The sequence below is a fragment of the Ptiloglossa arizonensis genome, chromosome 7 (genome assembly GCF_051014685.1).
Source record: "Ptiloglossa arizonensis isolate GNS036 chromosome 7, iyPtiAriz1_principal, whole genome shotgun sequence".
Classification (NCBI taxonomy): domain Eukaryota; kingdom Metazoa; phylum Arthropoda; class Insecta; order Hymenoptera; family Colletidae; genus Ptiloglossa; species Ptiloglossa arizonensis.
Genome location: NC_135054.1, coordinates 4,418,644 through 4,439,985, shown reverse-complemented (window position 1 = coordinate 4,439,985; position 21,342 = coordinate 4,418,644). Strand labels below are relative to the sequence as shown.

General features: G+C 29.8%; 2 protein-coding genes across 2 annotated transcripts; one reads left to right on the top strand and one right to left on the bottom strand.

Moving 5' to 3' along the window:
- Positions 1-427: 427 nt before the first annotated feature.
- On the bottom strand, positions 428-9,101 carry LOC143149155 (uncharacterized). Its single transcript, XM_076316290.1, has 2 exons — positions 9,055-9,101; positions 428-1,855 (listed from the first exon to the last, which is right to left on the bottom strand). The coding sequence occupies exon 2, from the start codon at positions 1,811-1,813 to the stop codon at positions 611-613; it is 1,203 nt and encodes a 400-aa protein (XP_076172405.1). The 5' UTR covers positions 1,814-1,855; positions 9,055-9,101; the 3' UTR covers positions 428-610.
- Positions 9,102-10,222: 1,121 nt separating this feature from the next.
- Positions 10,223-16,741, top strand: LOC143149399 (uncharacterized). The gene is made up of 7 exons (XM_076316738.1): positions 10,223-10,250; positions 10,312-10,370; positions 10,711-10,878; positions 11,566-11,769; positions 15,056-15,342; positions 15,652-15,880; positions 16,612-16,741. The coding sequence occupies exons 1-6, from the start codon at positions 10,223-10,225 to the stop codon at positions 15,665-15,667; spliced, it is 762 nt and encodes a 253-aa protein (XP_076172853.1). The 3' UTR covers positions 15,668-15,880; positions 16,612-16,741.
- The last annotated feature ends 4,601 nt before the right edge of the window (positions 16,742-21,342 follow it).

Sequence of the window (21,342 nt, the reverse complement as noted above, 5' to 3'; positions counted from 1 at the left end):
AATAAGAAATATCGATTTCTGGAAAAAATGTAAGTACTTTTATCCAAACCTGATATGCGTACATTTATTCGGGAATAGTTGGAAAGGAATATACATAATGTGTAGTAAACTATTCTCTTTAAATGACGTTTTCTTTTTATTTTCAATTTAGTAATAAAAAATTTTGTATTCATAATGTTTAAATTATTAATCATTTACGATGTGCTACCATTTTGTCCCACAGTGTATATTATGATTATAATTTTGTGGTTGATGTTACATTTATTCCATTTATAAAAAGGAATACTTTATTTAAAATTATTTCTTGGTAATTTCATTTACACCTGCATCATTAAATAAATTTATAACAAATATTATTTTTATGTTCCATGAACGAACATTTTAAATTAGTGTCCAATTACGATAATTATTAATATTATATCCTAGATCAAACACACGTGTTCCAATTATAGATAAAACGGCAGAATGTTAAAATGTAAAGAAACCGAATTAAAAATTTTAACAATGTTTTATTTTACAGTCTGATATATGGAACATAATAATATTCCGTTATTTTTAGAGTGAAGGGGGCGAAAACTAGACTCCACTAAAGTGTTCAATCTGAAGGAACTTAGTAGCGGTAACCTTTGACATCGTAACTATCAACGGGTAAAGAATTCGCTAGATTGAGCAGTTCGGAGCGATGAAGACCACTGGATTGTTGAAGTGCGCCCGGTGAGAGAAGACCACTAGGTTCATGAAGCCCACTAGCTGCGCGATAACCAGCAGCTTCCTGATATCCGTTGGATGCGAGAAGACCACTGACTGGGCCGGGTCCAAGAAGAGCACTTTGTTCGTGAAGGACATTGGAGGCGCGCAAAACACCAGCGTCGTGAAGTCCACCGGATGCGAGTAGACCACTGGGATTCTGAAGCGGGCCGGGTACACCAACAGCGCTAGGTTCCCGGAGCGGACTGTGTTCTGGAAGTTTCACAGTTGGTTGAACATTCACCGGTTCTTGGCTCAAGAGCGCAGCATTAGCAGCAGTATCGGCCACATGTGCAGCTGCAGCTGCAGCGTTATTTTGCGCAGCCGCGGCTGCTGTAGCAGCTTTCTGAGCAGCAACTTGAGTGGTCTCGTAATCAAGACGAGCAACGTTCAGTTGTTCATCGAGTGATTCTGCTCTTGCTTTTGCTTGACCAAGCATAGTGGTTTGTGCTGCCAATTCGGCTGCAGCTTCCGCAGCAGCTAACGATGCACGGTCTACCGTTGTTTGAGCCGTGTTCAGAGCTGCTGTAATTACTTGCAATTGATGCATAGCTTGCTTAGCAGTAGTCCTTGCTGCGCTTGCAGCACGTTCGGCTTGTTGCAACTGTAGATTTTCACCGTCTACTGATACGTGAGCATCTCGCGATTGTTGCTCCAATCCCTGGACGACAATCTGTTTGCCAGCGAGGGCTGCAGCCGCAGTGGCGGCCGATTGAACAGCGGCTTGAGCTAGCGTGTTTTTCGCAACGTATGCAGCTTGTCCGGCCGCTGATTGCTGGTTGCTCAGTTGTATATGAGCTTGATCCGCCGCTCCTTTTGCAATATTAACTAATGGTCCACCAACGCTAAAGCCTTGATGAGGAAGGGCACGGCCATGACTAACTGGTGCTGGAGCTAAAACAGGAGCCGGTTCTGCGTAGGCTAGGGAGTCAGCAAGCCCTAATCCTGGGTCACGTCGAGCATATTCATACTCGTAACTAGCCGCTTGTTGGTCATACGGTTGTTTCTTGGTTGGGCCGCCTTGTACCAAATAAACAAATCCTAACAGTAGTGCAATTTTCCTCATTTTTGGAATTTTTAGAGGGCCGTCTTTCGTAGAAGCGAATTTCTGTAAGAAGAAAATTTTTATTCCAATTTATGTAAAAAATGTATCGGACGATAATATAAATAAGTAATGCTTCACATTTTAAATGTTATGCAAAACCGTTCTTATTTAAGAGATTTCATTGTACGTGAGAATTAAATGGTGTCACGATTTAGAGAAACTTTAAATATAGGTGTCTGAAAATATTAGAAAAAATTAAATTATGCATATTTTTTGTTGGGAAAAAATCGAATAGTTCTTCATCATTTTGCAGTTTTTGGTCTTGTCTTGTTCCTTTAGACATTAGCAATTAAGATTTTAGATTCTGATTATTGCATGTACTGTTTTAATTTTAACGAGCCAAGCGCACTGTGGCATTCAAAATTATTGAAAATCAGTTACGATGCGCTATAACCCAAGGGCACTAAAAATCAATTGGGACAAGGAATATTTTTCATCAACGATCAATAAAACAATTACGATAAAATCTTTTAGCAGACAATTTAGTCGCATTTTTCATAGCTTTACAATTTATTGAAAGACAGTCATTTTTTAATAATTAGAGTGCCTTACATAGAAATACTAGTATTGCGATGAGCAATAAACGCTGTGTTTATAGTATATCTAATCTGTTGAATGAAATATGTTACACATAATGTAATTCATGCTAGATAGTGATTACTTAGAAATTTTAAATACATATGTATGAATGTATGGCAAGTATATAACTGTATGGCAAATATGTAAAACGAAAAGAGGTCGATAACACAAATGCAAGTACAAGGTTTCTTTCACTTATATGCAAATTATACGGGACAAGGTCAGAATTTCATTTTATGCATCTATTCTTATGGCTAGTATCGCTATTAATCTGTATAGTTGGCACTGAACAAAACGTTCTTGAAAAAGTGTGTCTAGAGAAAGAGGACAGAAACAAATATACTTGATACAGATGAACCAAACGAGGTGATAACTTCTTGTATTTATACCAATATATGATTTACGTACAAACGACTATCTAAAACATACTGTTTTACAGGGAATTACCAAAGTGCAAGTTAGAATTAAGTTTTTACATTCTGAAAAGTTTATTCATTTATATTATGACTTTTTCATTGGTTTCTTTTTCATTATCACAATTTCATACAAGCGCTTACTTGCATCCTTCGAATATTATCATTATATAATCTTGAACTTACAAATTTTAAATTAAGCTGTGAAATGTATGAAGTATGTATAAAGTTTAAAATAAAATAATTGTTTCATTTGTTATATTTCTATATTAATTTTGTTGAAACCAATTTTTTGGTGTATTTAGATTAAATTTTGTGACATTCCTATGTTACCCACCTATCTAAATACTCTACATCAATTTTAGTCAGAGACTTTAATCGTTATAATCAAAATGATAAAAAGTTATATAGATTTGAATCCCGTTTCAGGAATGTGAGAAAAGTGGAAGGGGTACACCTATTTTCACGCACACCTTCAATTCTAGTTCGCTATTAATCGCAGTAGTTGCAGACACATCTGAACTGAGTGATGAAGAAGGTAGCGAGATAGAGAGAAATAATAAGAAATACGCGACAGGCAGAGCTCCATTGGCGTAGTTTTAATATATTATTATTATACATTAGTTATACCTAATACAGGACCATTTTTGCTGGTTTTTTACAATGTGCTAGAAAAGCATTGGTTATATAATTATTAATAGATGTAAATAAAATTCTTTTCAGGAACAAAAATAATTTGATAAAAATATAATTTAGAAATAAATAAAACTGAACTTTTTATTCATTTCAAAAGAAGTTATATACAATGTGTGGTACATAACTGCCGCCACGATTTTTCAAGCACTTCTAATAATCTGATGAAAAAATGTTTCAGATAAAAGTTAATCAGTTTATGTTTGGTCAGCTATGAATGTAGATACAAACAATCTCTTGGTAAATAATATAATAACTTTTATGTGTTGCTGTACGGACAAAATGTATCAATTGCTTTCTTAAAAAGATGTATACTTTTCTTTACGAAAAGACTTAATTTTCTGATTTTTATTATTCGGTTCGCTCTGTGTTTCTTGTATACGGTAATAGGAATGTAAAATTTTATTACCTTTGGAACATAGTCTCTTGGAAAACGGCTTAATACTTTTTTGTGGAAAATAACTAGAGTTAAGTCGGATTGTGTCATACAAAACATTTGATTCCATTAAGGAAAGTTAATTATATTTCAAAATCATCTTCGTTACTCCACCTATAGAAAAACTATTAATATTACGTAATATTTTTTTTTATATTAAATAATTCTCATGTGATAAAACAGACGTTTTATGCATTAAATATAAGCATAAACGAAAACTCAGTAGTTTATAGTCTCCAAGCTTTTTATTCGTATACATGTTAAAATGGAGACTCAATTAAAATTTATTCCTATTACTATGGCAAAGATCGTGGCTAAGGCTCAGAATGTGCAGCTCGTGTGGGAATGGGCAGTCCAATCCTTCTTTGCCCCTGTACCGTCCCGCGAGACTTCAAGTCAGCGGTACAAAATATCGAAAGTAAGGAAGTAACAGAGTTCATAGGAAAACTAACAATAAGAGCAGCAGGTCTGGCAATAGACTACGATTATTTATATGCGAAAGAATTAGAAAGTAAACAAAATATTACCAAGATAATAACTTTAGACATAAAACAAGTATAGTGCAAGGATATTTATTATGTAATTGCCCGGAATTATTATAACCGCTACTTCAGTCCTCAGATCTGAATTCTATAGAGAATTTATGAGATTAATTAAACGAACAAATTAGCAAACTTGAAATAATGTTTAAAGGATTGTTAAAACGACTAAAAGAATGGAACAATATTAATACAGATATCTAAAAAAATAATTTGCTATGTATCCTACACGTAATGGAGTCACATTTCGTTTGCAAAAATTAGTGCAAAAATTATCAGTTTTTAAATGCGTTCGTATATTACAGTAACATTAACATTAGACAATGTTTTGTTTAAACTAGAATATTTAGTAAATGTTAGTATAGTATTGTCTCGTTATAGGTTGTCATTCCTGTTGCATTATAAGTTGTCTCTTTATTCCCTCCACAGTGCAACAGACTGTGAGTGAGTGAGAGGGCACATAACAGTGGCAAAACCATAAGGTATAACTTATGTTTATTTTCTACTATTTCCAATGCTTTTTCCTGTGGTAATAAATCAGTGACTGGATCTCTCATTGTTCACTGTTCGAAAAACCACGTCAGAAGATGGTTTTCCTCCAAATCCCCAAAATTGCACGTCCTTCTTTTTTTAAATTTTATTTTACGGATTTTTTTAGCTGTATAGTTTCTTAATTTCCTTTAAAAAGAAAAACGATATTTATTTGCCTGTGTACTTGTTCCCCAAGTGAACGACCTATATAACGAGACAATACTGTAATTATATAAATAAAATGTTGATTAGACCGTATGTAGTAATATAATTTACTATTAAACTTTTGGTAATTATTTAGAAAACGGGGTGGGGGGAGGGTCTCACCGATTTTGACGATTTTTTAATCATAATATTGAATCTAAAAATCAACATTTTGAACCACCCATACCCATACACATAACCGCTACTCGGCCTTAGTTTCCGAGATTTTTGCAAAAAACTATTATTACTATTACAATGCATATTACCTGTAACTGCATACGTATTTGTCGCAGTGTGTTTGTATTTAAGTGTTGAGTCGCCGATTGTTTATGGTTTCTATAGATATTTACATCGAGGCGGCCAGCAATGGACTCGTATAACGGGTGTACTTAAAAACTCGACCGAGTAGCCGGTTGCCTCACAGCGGCCGGAAGAAAAGAATCTATACCGAACCTAATCCATTAAATTAGTTACTAGATAGGATAGTTAGGATTAAATAAGGTTCGAGTTATGTGTTTTTATTCCAGCCGCCTCAAGGCGGCCGGCAACTCGACCAGGTTGTTAAGTACACCCACTTGGTCGTTAGTCCGTTGTATAAAAACAAGATATAAGGGGTAATTATAAACTAACGTATACAGAGTCACAGACGCGTACGTATAGATAGAATTCAATGTAGTAGCAGCGATCCTTTTGAGGAAAAGTTTCAGAAACTAAGGCCGAACGGTGGTTATATGTATAGAATAAAGTTGTTCAAAATGTTAATTTCTACAACGTATTCAAAAATCGTCGAAATTGGTGAGACTTTTCTAAACAATTACCGTGACTCTCATTACAAATATTATTTTCACATTTTACTTAATTCTAATTACAGAAATTACATTAATGTTTAACTATGTTTCAATAAAGAAGAAAAATAACCCAACTTTGTCAGAATGAAAAAGGCATAACAATGATCAAAACTTAGATATCAATGTAGAAAAGTATATCGTTCAATTAATCACAATTATTATTTATATTTTTTTTCAAAAAGAAATATTAATTTCCTAAATTTAAGTATATTTTATTTAAATTTTGTACTTTTTAATATAAACTCTGCACTTAGTTTTATACGAATGCATTCAAACTTAAAGAATACACTCATATATGCATGTATGTATGTATATCATCTCTGTTTAAAATATGTACATACAATTCAATTAATTTCTTTATGCATAAATACGTGATATTACACCATCGTTATGTAACAAATGGAAATCTATTGTGCATATAGTTACAAGAGAATTGCATATTTTCCTTAAAAGTGTTATACCTCGGTTTAAAATAAAATTGATATCGAGTGAAATTTCCATAAATTGCTTCAATTTTTTTTAGCAGTAGTAAGTATCATGAATTATGTTATCGAATATATTAATTGTGTCTCATTTGAAAGTGTATCTAATGTGGGCCACTTTAAGGATAAACTTTTGAAACTATTGATTTCATATCTTTTTACGAAATTCCAGACTGACGTAAAGTATTCGTGACGCACGTTCCACCTTTCCGGTGCAACTCTGTTGCAATTCTCGACGGTTCAAAACCAAAAGTCCAGTTCCGTCACGCTCTAGAAAGCAATGTGCGCATGTAAATGCATAATTAAACCGGTAGAGACAGATCTTATTTGCATTAACGTGTGATTGTACATACCCATATGCTCTTGGGACGCTTATTTAAGAGGAATAATTTAACTTTTCATTTAACTCACTTTTTCAAATTTAATCGGCAAGTTAAAAATTAACACTTTAAGAAAATTTTCGTATCGTACAACAGTATACACACTAATCCTAAAATCTGAAGATTTGCAAATTAATCAAAACTAATAAGATTGAGAACGTTAATTATTAGCGGAGCACGTGAAATAAAGTAAATAATTATTTATATCACTTTTATATCTACACAATACACAGTTTTGTTAATAATTTCTCATTTAATCTGTAACGCTGCAATGAAAACAACAAGATCTTTACTTTTTCTTATCTTTTACTTAAATTAAATATACTGTTTCGTAACTTATCAGGGTCAGTAAATCTTATCAGAAACAAGTTATAAATTCTACGAATACGAATAATAAATTAAAAGTAGAAAATTCAATAAAATAAGAAATGAAAACGTGAAATGTTTATAATATGTCGTTGAAAAATAACTAATACACATGAGTTAACGTCCCATGTGGAAAGGTAAAATAAAAACTGGTAATGCTGGATATCTATGTTGGCGAAATATATAAGTGACCTCACTGCATATATAGATATTTACGCAAAAATTGTGATTCTAATGAAATACACAAATAAGGAACACATTCCTAGAAATATAATTATTTCAACGAACAGAAACGAGTCCTGTATATTTTCGTAGAAATAGTCATGCCTGTAGGTTTATTTAAATCGGGATATTTACCTAAACATCTTTTCTAAATATTATGCTTTACACGTGATTGAATGTATAATTCATGTAGATATCTTTCATTCATACCCGCGAAAAACAATTCTATTGAGAATTTTTTGAAATTGTGAAAATATGTCAAGGAATTGACTTTCTTGGTAAATTCTTGGATCATGAGTAATATTGCTCGGTCACTTTTATTACCTTCACATTAGCTGTTTCGTTCGGAAAAATTATTCATATCGTTGCGAATCAAAATAAAAGTGAACAATTATCAAGTAATCAAAATTTGTTTCAAAGTTTTGAAATGTTAAGATTGAAATTTAAATTTACAATACTTTCTTTTAAATAAAATGGTTTTCAAATAAAAAGTTGCAATATCCTTAATTGTAATTTTCATTACTACAATATATATTTTGAATAATGTTCTTATGCAATGCACAATTATCGTGACTAGCCTTGAGCAGAAAATTGGAGGGTGTGTGATATTACTCCGAAAGTTGCTTTCACGTTCACCACATAAACTGCACTGTGGGTAAGTGAAAGTATGTTGTATATTTGACACGAATTTTTGTACTTGATTCGTTTCAACCAAGATACTAATCTTAATACCGGCACCTACAGCAGAAATTCCACTACAATCCTTCACCATTTTCCGTTACCACTAAGATATTTATTACAAAGAAAAAGTTAAACGGTACATTCAATCGATGGACAAATAAATTTAGATATACGAACACTATGACAAATTAGCTGTTCTAATGATATAAAAATGTAATTCAGGGTGATATTCTATTAATTCAAGTTAATACGTATAAATTATAAGCTTCAGTTTTCATAAATGTTGTAATATAAAATTTTCAAATGTGATCTTAGTACGAATGCTGAAGTTATGAATATTTTACTTTGTGTACAAGTAAATAAATGTTTGCACATTAAGCATATTTTATAAAATGTTATTATTACGATAATTAGTAGCATTATCAGTAAGAAGTAGTACAATTCAAACTTCTCTACTCAGGACTAAAACTTTTGAAATTATTGTAGTTTTAGCAACACTTTGATCATAAATGCTAGTTATGTGATTTTAAAGTAATATTAAACATTGGAATAATATCCAAAATCAAATATTAACACGTTTTTCATGCTTCAATCAATCAAAATGGAAATCACCTTTGTAAACAATTGAAACACAGAATTTGAAAATTCGATACAACATTGATTGTTAAATGCGGTAATACATAGTACTCCATCGGTTTTTAAAAGATTGTAAATCACGTATAATTTTTTATTTCAAAATTAATGCTATTTTAAATGTAAATTGTTTTTAAATCTCAAAAATTCGTGAATAGAAATTAACAATCTTGTCAAACAATTGTCAATACTCACGAATAACAGAACTGTTCGCACGGTTAAAGGATCGGTGTTGTGTTTGCTTAAGGATACAACTAAGAACTGATACTAGTTACTTGGTCATTGGAGTTCTTATAGCACTAGTCTAAGCTGATGGTAGTTGCGGAAGGGGTTGAGGACATTACAAACGGTTGGACCGCTATCTTTTTTCTGATGTTATAAGATTAAAGTTTAAGAGTAGTTTTATTTAGTCTTTTACGAAACCAATTTTATGATACATTAAATTACGTATTTGTATATTTATATCATTTTTTTAATTAAGAATGTAAATGAAGAAAAATTATATTTGCTAATTTTACCAGATTTTAAATATTTTGATTTAAAAATAATATGACAAATTCAGTGCTAAAAGAGCATATTTTATTAAATAATAATTTTTATATAATATAATTTTTATATAATAATATATTATATAAAAATCTTACATTAGAATAATAATATATTATATAAGATTACCATATTATATAAAATACACTTGATTAAAATTAAATGTCTTATTATTTCTAAATTTACACACAAGTATTTTTATAATATATTTTTCTTTAATATGCTGCTACTCACAAAAATAGATAAACAAGTACCTAAATAATGTACATATATGTATTGTATTGTACTCATGATACCATTGTAAAAATATTATATATAAACATATGATGAAATAGATTTATATATTAGAGTAATGCAGTAAACCAGAAATAAATACACACAATCTGGTGATGGCTACCATTGAAGTTTTGAAGTAAAACTACAAGAAAAGATATTTTGTACGTATAGCACAAATCGAGTAAATTTGCTATTTTTGATTAGAAAAGTTTCAATTTTCATGAAAAAATTGCTATTTTATACGTTTTACATTTATTACGAAGTACATGGTAAACCTTGATCATCTCCCGGTTCATATATAAATTTGTAAACAGTGTACAAAGTTGTAGGAAAATAGATGTAAAAGTAAATCCAATATTTTAACCAAATTGTACACTCACATGTATCTCGATACGTAAATTTCGATACAGCCGTGCTTCATTCGTTTCTCTTGTCAATGTACATTCTCACATCTTACTAATAACACATAATTTCATATTTTTCTATATAATGATTTATATGAACTTTAATCCCGCATTTACTTAAATCGAGCGCCTGCAGCATGTACCTCTTCCACATTCTTTATATGGGTGAGTATTGTGAAAAACTAAACAATTTTCCCTTTCTAACCAAGTAAATGCAACTTTTTAGTAGTACTGACGTTCGAGTATCTTGATTGCGGAAGATTTCACAAGATTCCAGTTAACACAGTAAGTCGAGTGTTATTTGTAATCATTAATTTACGTCATTGTTATTCTTGCATACAGTTATCTTGCAATGAAAAGTCTTCTGTTAACCTGCAACGGTTTCAATTAAATTTAATCAATTATTTATCCTTTATTATTATCATTACTTGTGGACATATACTTATTCATATTGCGCAGTACGGATTAATACGAGACTATTACTTTTTTTGCCAAATAATCGTTCAAGTATCATATATTTATATTATTACAAATTCTTGTTAATAATAGACATTTCGTCTATTTAAAATTTTCTGCATAATATTCTTGACGATCGGTAACGTGCATTGTTTTTATATTTTTATAGAATCAAAGGGAAGCACGTTATGTCGATAATCTTCATCTCTGCCATAACGCATCATTTTCTGACAAGAAAGTTGCAGAAAGAATGAGCGCTGTTGCACAAAAAGCTGCACTGGAAGCTAAAGCCGCTTCGGATGCTCAGAATATTGCTGGCCAGCAAGCTGCACGTCAAGTACATATTTCTGTTTCATATTGATTTATATTCCGAAAAATATGAAGGGGCAATGGGTTTCAAAACATTCTGAAACACTGAAATAAAAATTAACAGTCATTTGAAAATAAGAAGCAATAAATAATGCGCGTATTTGATTCACTCATATTTGCGTACCACTTCCTAAATGCGTGATTCTTTTCTTTATTCGTAAAGATTCAATAGAAGATTTCTAACATATCGTTGTAAATTCTACCTTTATGTAACACATCCAATTACATCAGAATGAGTCTCCCACATTTGAAATTCTTGTGTCTATTGTACGAGAGTGAGTATTACTTACTATTGTGAAAACGTATTAGACGAATTTTTCTTGTGCAAAAGATAGAAGTACTTTAATTCCCACGTAGGAATTCAAAAATAATTATTGTGGCAGTAATTTGATTTCAACTACGTTCTTGCTTATTAGAATTCTATAGGTACTGCATCAATTAATGTATAAATAAGGTCGAAATCCTATTGAAAAAAAAGTTGCAATTTTATTTTACATCTATATGAAAGCCCAATTATTTTATCCCGTAACGTATTATTGATAATCTACTTTCTCATAATTTTCATAATTTTACTATGCATAACTTACAAATGCTACTAAAGAATGTTAATAAAGTTTCTTAAGATAAAAATGTACAAATATACTTGGTCGCACAGGTAAAGACACAGCTTGCCGAAAAGGCAGTGCAGGCTGCGAAAGCTGCAGAAGCGGCGCTCATGACGAAGAAAACGGTAGTCGAGCAAATACAGGAAGAAGTAAAAGAAGCTCAATCAGTTGTTCAAGAAGAAACTTTGTCTTTGCAACGGGAGCGAGGCAACGTTAACGCTGCCATACAGGCAGCACGGCAGTCTCAAGATCAGGTGATACAATTTAGCTCAATAATTAAACAAACAGTGTGTATTAATATTTATATTAATAAAAACAAATTCATTTAGAAAAATTAGTTGCAATTACAATTTGAAGTGGATATCTTCAAGGTGTTTCATTTAACGTGAGCATTTAAAATATCTTCGTTTCTGTTACAGATACATACGAATAAAAGTAAAACGAGAAGATTTTTCGTTTCGAAGAGATAAATATTCCGATGAGTCAATATTTTTATTCACAGTCATATTTTATAGAATTTTAAGGTTATCGACAGTTTTTAATTCGCGTTATGTGGTATATAAAAAAAAACAGAATTCACCCACATACAATATGACGATCTTCGATTGATCTTGAAGAACAAAAATCACACTTATGTGGGAAAAAGACACTATATAACATTTATGCGTTTCAGGGTAGATGTGTATCTATATTATATTACAAGGTATTTAGAATGGTTCTATATAATTAAAAAAAATTAAGTTCACTACATTTCCACAACACAGGCGAACATACGAAAAGTTATTTTGGACACGTTTTGAAATATATACATACCGAAGTACGTACTTCACATATAAATGTGATTTTTATTGTATAAAACTATTTGAATATTAATATACATAGGTATGTGGATGAATGTGTTATTTTATGAGCTACACTACTACATTAATAAAAAAATATGTCAGCCAATATAAACAAATAACGATAATCTTAAAATTTCTTAAAATACGGAACTAAAAAGAAGAATGCTTGCTTATTAGAATATTTACCCCTTCAAAACAAATAATCTTCTTCTTCGACTTTCTCTTCGTTTTTTGTAAAATTAATGGATATATTCTAAATGCTGACTTTAAAAAAAATATCCTGTATTCTAAATTATTTGACATTGAATCTATCAATGGCTTAGGTAACAATCTGGGCACTTTTTAAATATTATCAAATAACAATCATCCTAGAAATAACTTTAAAAACAACTTTATATTTGAAATAGCGCGATACTCTTGAAAACAATTAATATGGTGCGGAAATGAAATGATTCTAAATCTTTCAATAGGTGACATGTCTGTGTTATTTAAACGATAGAATGAAATATTAATAATGATTTTATAAAAAAAATTAATGTAATAAATATACTTTATTGGTATTTTGCATATCCATCGCTTATAATATATACTTAGGGGAGAAAATAGTAATATGAACCATCCTTTTTGTTTCGAGGGAAACATATATTTATTAAAAAATGTAAAAATTGCATTAACAAATGATGAAAAATGGTAATTCATAAATCAAGGATGCTTTCAAAAGTTTCTCAATGTGAAAATTCAATTAATTTTGAAATTGTACTATTTTTACGAAACTTGATGAAAAACATGGTTTTAGAAAATGAATTGGTAATTTAGACCAGAGCTGAAAAGGTAAAAAAAGCATAATAAATTTCAAAATTCTTTAAATAAAAAAATTAGAAAATAAAAGATTTTAAACTACAAAAAATATTTATTGTATGAATTTTTTTAAAGCAATTAGGATTATGTAATCAAATTTAATGTGAACTTGATATGTACTAAACGTTTCTTAAACATTTTAATTCGACCTTAATTATTCCGGTTCATATTACCAAATTTCGCCTTTTTTTAAAATAATTTAAAAGTCTTGTCGTGGAAATGATATTTTCAAATAACTGAATACAGTATTCTGAAGCTCGATTCTATGGGTAATTATACCTCTATAACTAACCTATTACACTTGTCAATTAGTATAAGAAAAAAATAAACGAATTTTTCCTTAGATAACTTTTTAGGCGAGCAAATACAGGTATTTTTACTTTTTAGCTGGAAAAAAAAACATGCAAATCGCACCATTTCTTTTTAATGACGACAGGGCATACTAATTGTTCTATTTGTTTCAATCTCCAACACATCGTAGAACTTAATGAAGTAATAAGGATCTGATTTGTATCAGAATCCTGTTCCATATTCACACCTTACTCTCATTATATAAGTTCAAGTATACGATGTAACAATAATTTACGTACATGAATCACAAATATACAACGTTAATCAATAGATTCCTATACATCGTTAACCATATTCTAATACTTACAAAAGTAAAACGAAAATATTATATTACATACTTGATTAAAAAATTAGTAACTTTCTATTTGCAAATAACGAATAAATTTTATGTTAGACAAAGAAATATATATCAATTATGTAAATGGCAACATGATTATTTCAAAACTTATTTGTTATATCTGTTATTTCTAATTAATGGTATCACTTCATTATTTGAAATACTTATTATTTGAAATACTTATTATTTCAAATATATCGACATCATCAGTTATTTCCAAGTAATTTCGCGAAAAATAAAAGACTGCAATGTTATTTCAAATAGTTATTTCTTATTTTAATTTTAAATGAAATTTATCCAGGTTTGCCAGTTGGTCTGATCATTTTGAACGCTTCATGAATAAATGAAAGGTCTGGATTTATATTCGAACCTAGCAAATTGATTGACCGATTCTTCTATATCCAATGTGACTGTGAATTACATACGACAACCGTATTAAACACTCATAAAAACACGCAGTTTTTAATATTATTTATTCTATTTTAACCGACAAGTAGATATAATCACAGTTACATTCATTTAGATACCTAGTATCGGAAGAAAAATTTTGTCTGTTCACTAAATTTTTGTAAATGATTTTGTTCTTGGAAACAATGAAACAGAGATTCCAGTAAACTCTCAATTACTCACATTACATAGAAAATAGTAACTTTTTGAATCTGAAAGAAAGATTAGAAGTATATTGTAAAATTGAACAATCGAATCGTTTACGTAAAAACGTATTTGCGATTACGCAAGTATTGAAGGTGATTCGTTTTTCAAAAAGCACAATGTTATTATTTCTGATGATTAGAAATTTTGATATTGTACTTCCTTTAACTCATATGAAATCCTTTCTTTACATTTTTAATCTATTCGGACGTTACAAATTGTACAGGTAAAACCTTTTATTAATTAAGCTGACAAAAAATTACTTTCCATCAGAACGATTCCAAAGATTGCGAAGTTCCTACGAAGTTTTTGACGTTGTAACCGTACTGAATATTTTATGTATGATTAACTGATCGTTGAGAAAACTCCATTTTCTTTACGAATCATTATATTATTGTTCTATATAACACATGGCCTCATAAGTTCCCGGTAATTATTTCTCACAGCATTTGTCGAATGAGTCGATCACCTTACTTTTCTATTTCCTTGGTTATAATGCAGTTAAAGACACTAACACACGCAATGCAAATGGCTAAAGCGAACGCGGCGAATGCTCAAGCTGCCGCAAATGGAGCTCAAAAAACTTTGCGAGAGAAAGAGGAATTGTTAGACGCAGCCAAGAGGCGGGTCGAAGAATTGACGACTCAGCTGAAACTTGCCAGACAAGAACTTGCTAATACGAAACGAGCAGCCTCGAAAGCAAATGCTGCTGCGAGTGAAGCGAAAGTTAACGCTAACAGGAACAAAAGACGATTAGAAAACTTTAGGAGGATGAGGATCATCAAACGGTAATGAATCAATTGGTGATCAATATTTCTCAAATACTTGTAAATATTTATGATAGTTCGATTAAACAGATACAATGAATCTAAGCAATAACAGCAGAATTATTCAATCAATTTTAATAAAACATTTACTCATTGTTACACTTAGTTAAGACACATATTTTATTTAAATATATATCATTGATAATTTACGGTACAAATAAGTTGGATTTGTTTTATATTAGTAAAAATTGATTTCTTTCCGGTAACGGTTATGCAATACGTGTAGAAAATTAATTGGAAAATAATTTATATTTTTCCTTTTGTATACAGGTGCGTGCCCGACTAAAAATAGAAATTAATGAAATCAGCGGCTTTGGAGAGATTTGTGGAAATCGAAATATTATACTACATCGATTAATTAAGTATAAATAAATTTACACTGAAACTTTGTAACTGTAAATGAATTAAAACACACGTAGCTTGAATAATTTTCAAGATTTGAAGATCGATGATACGAAACGGAAGAACATATTTGAAAGAAATAACCGATACATTCCTGGTATGCAATCTTGATTTCGTATCGACAAATGAATGAATACAAAATAAGCATGAATTATTGAATATTCTCTCTTGAAATGTTTGAAATTTTTCGCATAGAGAGTTATATAACTACTGTCGGTGAATCATTTTACATAAAATTATGTTTTCTACAATTTACAAATTCTGTTGCAATTTTCATAGAAAAGAAGAAATATCCTTCGATTGTATAAATGCATACAATTATATTAAATATTGATATAATTATTACTGAAACTAGTATATATTTTTAAACTTTCTTTGAGCTTACATCTTTCATATACCTATGTATGTACATATTGAGAGACGTATTTATATCTGAAAGAAGGATCATATTTCGTTGAATTTCATTTTTCTTGAATTAATACTAAACATAAATAGTATTAACGTAAATAGTACGATACTAACTCCAAATAGTGAATTGGATTTCTATAATTCTGCTAAACTTTTCAACAGAGCAAATCAATGTTAAAGAATTATAACAGTATAATTAATTTCTTGGCTCGAAAAAGTTAGCTAAGTAATTACAAAGATATTTAGAATAGTAATAAAATAATATAAATTTTATTGAAATCTATCGTATATAATTAAGAAATGAAGAATATTTAAAAACTGTCTCCGATAATGGATATGTCACAGTGTTATTAAACTATACCTTTTATATATATCATTTTCAGATTCTCAAATCTTTCCTAAACTGCTTTTTGCTTTCAGTTGTCTCACCCTAGCGTTATTACGTCAATGATCTTTTATCAATAATACGTTTTAGTCACGTTCGCTGACATTTACATTGAAATCGTGATTTACCTATACTAACGTAGCGTTACGGTTCGGTGAACTGGAGCCTTTCTAGAGCAAAGCGCAATGACGCATTTGCACAGTGACTATACGAAAGTAATCTAACACGAAGCTGGGTAAAACCAAATTCTTGTAATATTAAGAAAAAATTGGTTGTGTTTTATTTTTGCACATGTATTAAAATTACATAAATATTAAGTACCAACATGAACCACAATGAGTTACTTTAACAATTTTTAACTATTACTAGTTGTTTCTTACGAACCTGCTTAATTTTTTTATACTTGCTTCTCATTATCATAATATTATTCTTTCTCTGATGTTTCTACAATAATAGTGTCCAATTTTTATCCTTAACACAAATTTAAAGGAGGTAAAACAAGATGAAAGAAATTTCTTTCTCTTAGTGGTTTACGAATTGCGTTTAAATTAGAACAGAAAGACTTATTCTTTATAAATAAGAATCTCTAATAAACGTTTATACAAAGTTAAGAAGTTACACACACATTGTATATGTTTTGGTTGATTATCATACACAATCTATAATAATACTACTATTTATTACTATAATCAATATTATTGTTTTTATATTTTAAATATGCAAAGTTTTAAAATAAGAAATATATTCCTAAAGAAGGCTTTCAATTTGAGCCGATACGTCGAAATAAAGTATTAAACTTTGCTCTCAAAATCATTAAGAAGTTATTTTATTCATTTTCATATTTCTATTTTCTTTTTATATTACTTACCAAAAAATTAGAGCTTAAAGATACGATTTCAAGCTTCTGTGATTTATACGAAGTACTCACGTCTTTTGCATTATAACTGATTTAAAAATTACTATTAAGTACATGTAGATATAATATTTATAAGGGAATATCGTCAAATGGCAATCACCGATTTTCATGAAATTTTGATATAAACTGGTTTTTACAAAAATAAATTTTTTAATCGAGAAACATTTGGAAAAGGTGAAACAATTCTCAAAGTTGAGGGTAAAAAATTAATTTAGCTCAATTTTTTGGAAATTATTACGAGTGGAAAAAATTTTTAAATACAAAACTTGTATATTTCTGAACGAAAAATTCGACTATTTACATAAGTAGCTTACAGACTCCACCTCTCTTACTTAAACGACATGTTCTCAATTAATATTTTCACTGCTAATTTTTCTAGACAAATGTTGATCTATTCTCGTGTAAACTTGTATATAAACTAGTAATTAAAATACAAAATACATATATTTTGAAATTTTAATTTCCTGGATTATAATATAAATTTTTGTATTTATAATTTATTCAAATTTAAGTAAATAGGCATTTTTGAAATCTGCCTACTTGCTTAAAAATTATATAATTTTCATGCTTAAAATTTGTTACATTTTATCTCCAAAATATTGAATAAAATGGGTTGTCTATCTTTGATTTTGAGAGTTTTCAGATTTAACATTGAAAGTAGTTTTCATCTCTTCAATAGATGTTTACTCATAAAAAGATTCACATAGATCATATATTTATGTCAAAACTATTTCATACAAAAGTTTTAACAAAATCAGTTTATCAAATTGTTACTTGTGAATGTATCTTTGTTACTTCTCACCGAAAAATAGAACAATCTTTATGATTTCTAGCAACAATTTGAAGTTGCTCCATGGGTAAACAAATACTTACCTAACATAAATGTAGTTTCTGCTTTATTCTGTTTATAAAATATATATTTAGTATCTGTGTAGAGATAAATATTTTTTAATGAACTTCTGCAGATTTAAAACTTGAAACAATGAAGATAATGGTATGTAATTTTAGGCGTACGTCATAAATTATCCTTAATTAAATAAAAAGAAAATTTAACTTTTTAATATAAAAACAGCTGCTTTATTTATTGTTGGTTTATAAAGAGTACGTAACTAGAGTGTAGTACTTTTTTTCTGCTTAAGTAGAAAATAAGTAAATAGTTCTGGCACCAACCAAGATGCCTGACCAAAGGAGGGCCCAGAATAAGGCCCTCAGGCATCCGGAACTGGTTACTTTCTGTTCGTACAGGAAAAATTACTGAACCTAGGCAACATTCTTCTCGTGGACATGGTGTACATACAGGGTGGAGCATACAAAGTGTTCAAATGGAATATTTTTAAAAATACCGTTTATGTCAAAAATATTGTTAGATGTAGTTGAAGTACATACTTCAACGGACCTATTTTTGGCTTCATTTACTCTTTCCTACACGAAACCATAGTCACTGCAGGTCGATATGTATAGTTTTATTACAATAAAAGGTGATGATCTTGAATTCTTATTGACACTCTTATGTGAAAAATTTGTATTTATTTGGTGTTTTTTATTTTGCTATCAAATATGATCTGGTCTGAGTAAATGAAAAGGATTTGGCTTTCCTCAATGGATTTTTGGATTATAAATTTGTTTTTTATCGGAAGAAAATTTAGATTTTCTGCTTTCTATGTTGGTATTCCTCTAGAAAGTGTCTGATACAAATTCACCTAAATTCGTTTGGAAAAATTCAATGCTTCTTTGTTTAGGCATATGCGTGAAATATTATATAATGCTTTATTTTTAAATTTTACATGCTAATTTGAAATTCAATATATTTCTTAAACATAAAAAGTATTTACTATAATTCATTCTTTTAATTTAGGAATCTTTGATTTTGTTTTTACCTAATTAAATTTATTTTTGGCTTACTTTTATACTGGAATTAATCTCATTTCTGGTTGCACCACAATTTCGAAAATACTCTATATAAATGGTATAACCTGTATAGTTACAGAAATTCGCACCAACTTAAGGGAGTATAATTCACTTGACGTTACTTTTTTTTCTCCACCTACGTCAAGGTCTTGCATGCTAAAGCGCTTAGAGGTGTGTCTACACGTAGTACTATCTTTCTAGATGACCTCTGTCTATCAATACTATTTCATGAAACTGCTAGTTCGAATACTATTTCTCACTTGCTCTCATTTTCTTCCACTGTCGTCCTGATATATTCAGAGTCGAGGAAAACGGAAATAAATAACAGGGGTTCGATTCTGATGTGTTAAATATACGTAATATACTTTCATATATTTATATAATTTGGATAAAATATTATATTTATCATATAAGCTACATGTATAAAAATGAATTATCCGAACATAATATATGTTTAATAAAAAATGATGCGTTAAATTGGTAATCAATTATAAACATTACATATTTTATTTTATTTCGATGAAATGTTACAGAATTTATTCTCAAGATACAACGAAATGTGTATAATAAAGGATAGTCTTATCTTTACATTAATAATCAATTTTTAATTTCAAATATTGGAATGCTATCGTCAGAGCATTGTTATTTCATAGCGATTCAAACGATTGATCACATCTAACATAAGTAGGTTAGTCCCGTTTACATTAGACGTTGCGGAAGGTTCGAATCAGTTCGCAATGCGGCCAATAACATAATGATTCTGCACATCTGTGTCTGTCCAAAATGTCTGTGTCCCTAATTTGATATGAATTTTTGTAAAGCAGGTGTTACACGCAACATATTTTTGTATGTGATTTTTAGGAGACTGATGAGCAGGCTACTTATTGAGCATATATGCTTTCATGAATAATTTTCGTCATTGGTTTCATGGAATATTTCATACATGTTAAAACACGGAAGAGCTTAGTGTAGAAAATAATACAAAATAAAAAAAGATGGAAAATATTATTTTACCGGACCTAGAGACCAGAAATATTTTGATACATGGCAGTGTCTAAATAAATGCAAAACCTAGCTCTTACAATTAGTATAGTCCAGTTATTTCTTCGCAAAATGAAGAAATATGTATTGTTTCATACGAAAATAATGTATTATATCCTAAGGATATCCGAAATAATGACATATCTGATTATACAATCTGATAAATAGTATTACAACTAATTTATCCTACATTGTAAATATGAATGTGGCTGATAGGAGGTTTTAAAGATTTGAGAATAGCTTCTTTTGTCAAGAAGTCTAAAGGAGACTTGTGTCAGTTTTAGATCTTTCTAAAATCAAGCCTAATTATTCTATCTACAGCAATAAATATATTTTTTTTTTTAATTTTTTGTATTGAAATTACGACAAATTCTAGAAAATGTCATGAAATTAAAAAACAAGAGTGCAAAGTATCTACAGTAAGAAAAAGTAGCAAGACAAAAACTATAAGAGTACTGACGTTTTGCAGCCATTTTTATGCATTTTTTACGCATTCCTTGCTTTAACAAAGTGAATCATTATATGTGATTAGTAATTATTGTATATATAACAATTAAACAAACTTATGTGCTTTGTCCTACACTGCATTTTTTATAATGTCTCACTCCTTTGATGGAAATATATCTACTGTCTTAAACTTGTTATAAAATATATGTTTTTAGAGCATTAAATAAGTATGTCAGCGTGTACCAGCAGTGGTTAAAAAAGATTTTGTTCTATATTGCATGTATCAGTCTGTTCTGTTTAATATGACACCTTATAGTGGTATTAAACAGTTAAAATTAAGAATTACAAGCATATGCTAAGTAGTTATACTAAGAATACGCTAGCATTAAATTTCATATTGTGCCCCCTACAACATTAGCATCTACCACATTGTTAGAAGACATTCTGGTGACAT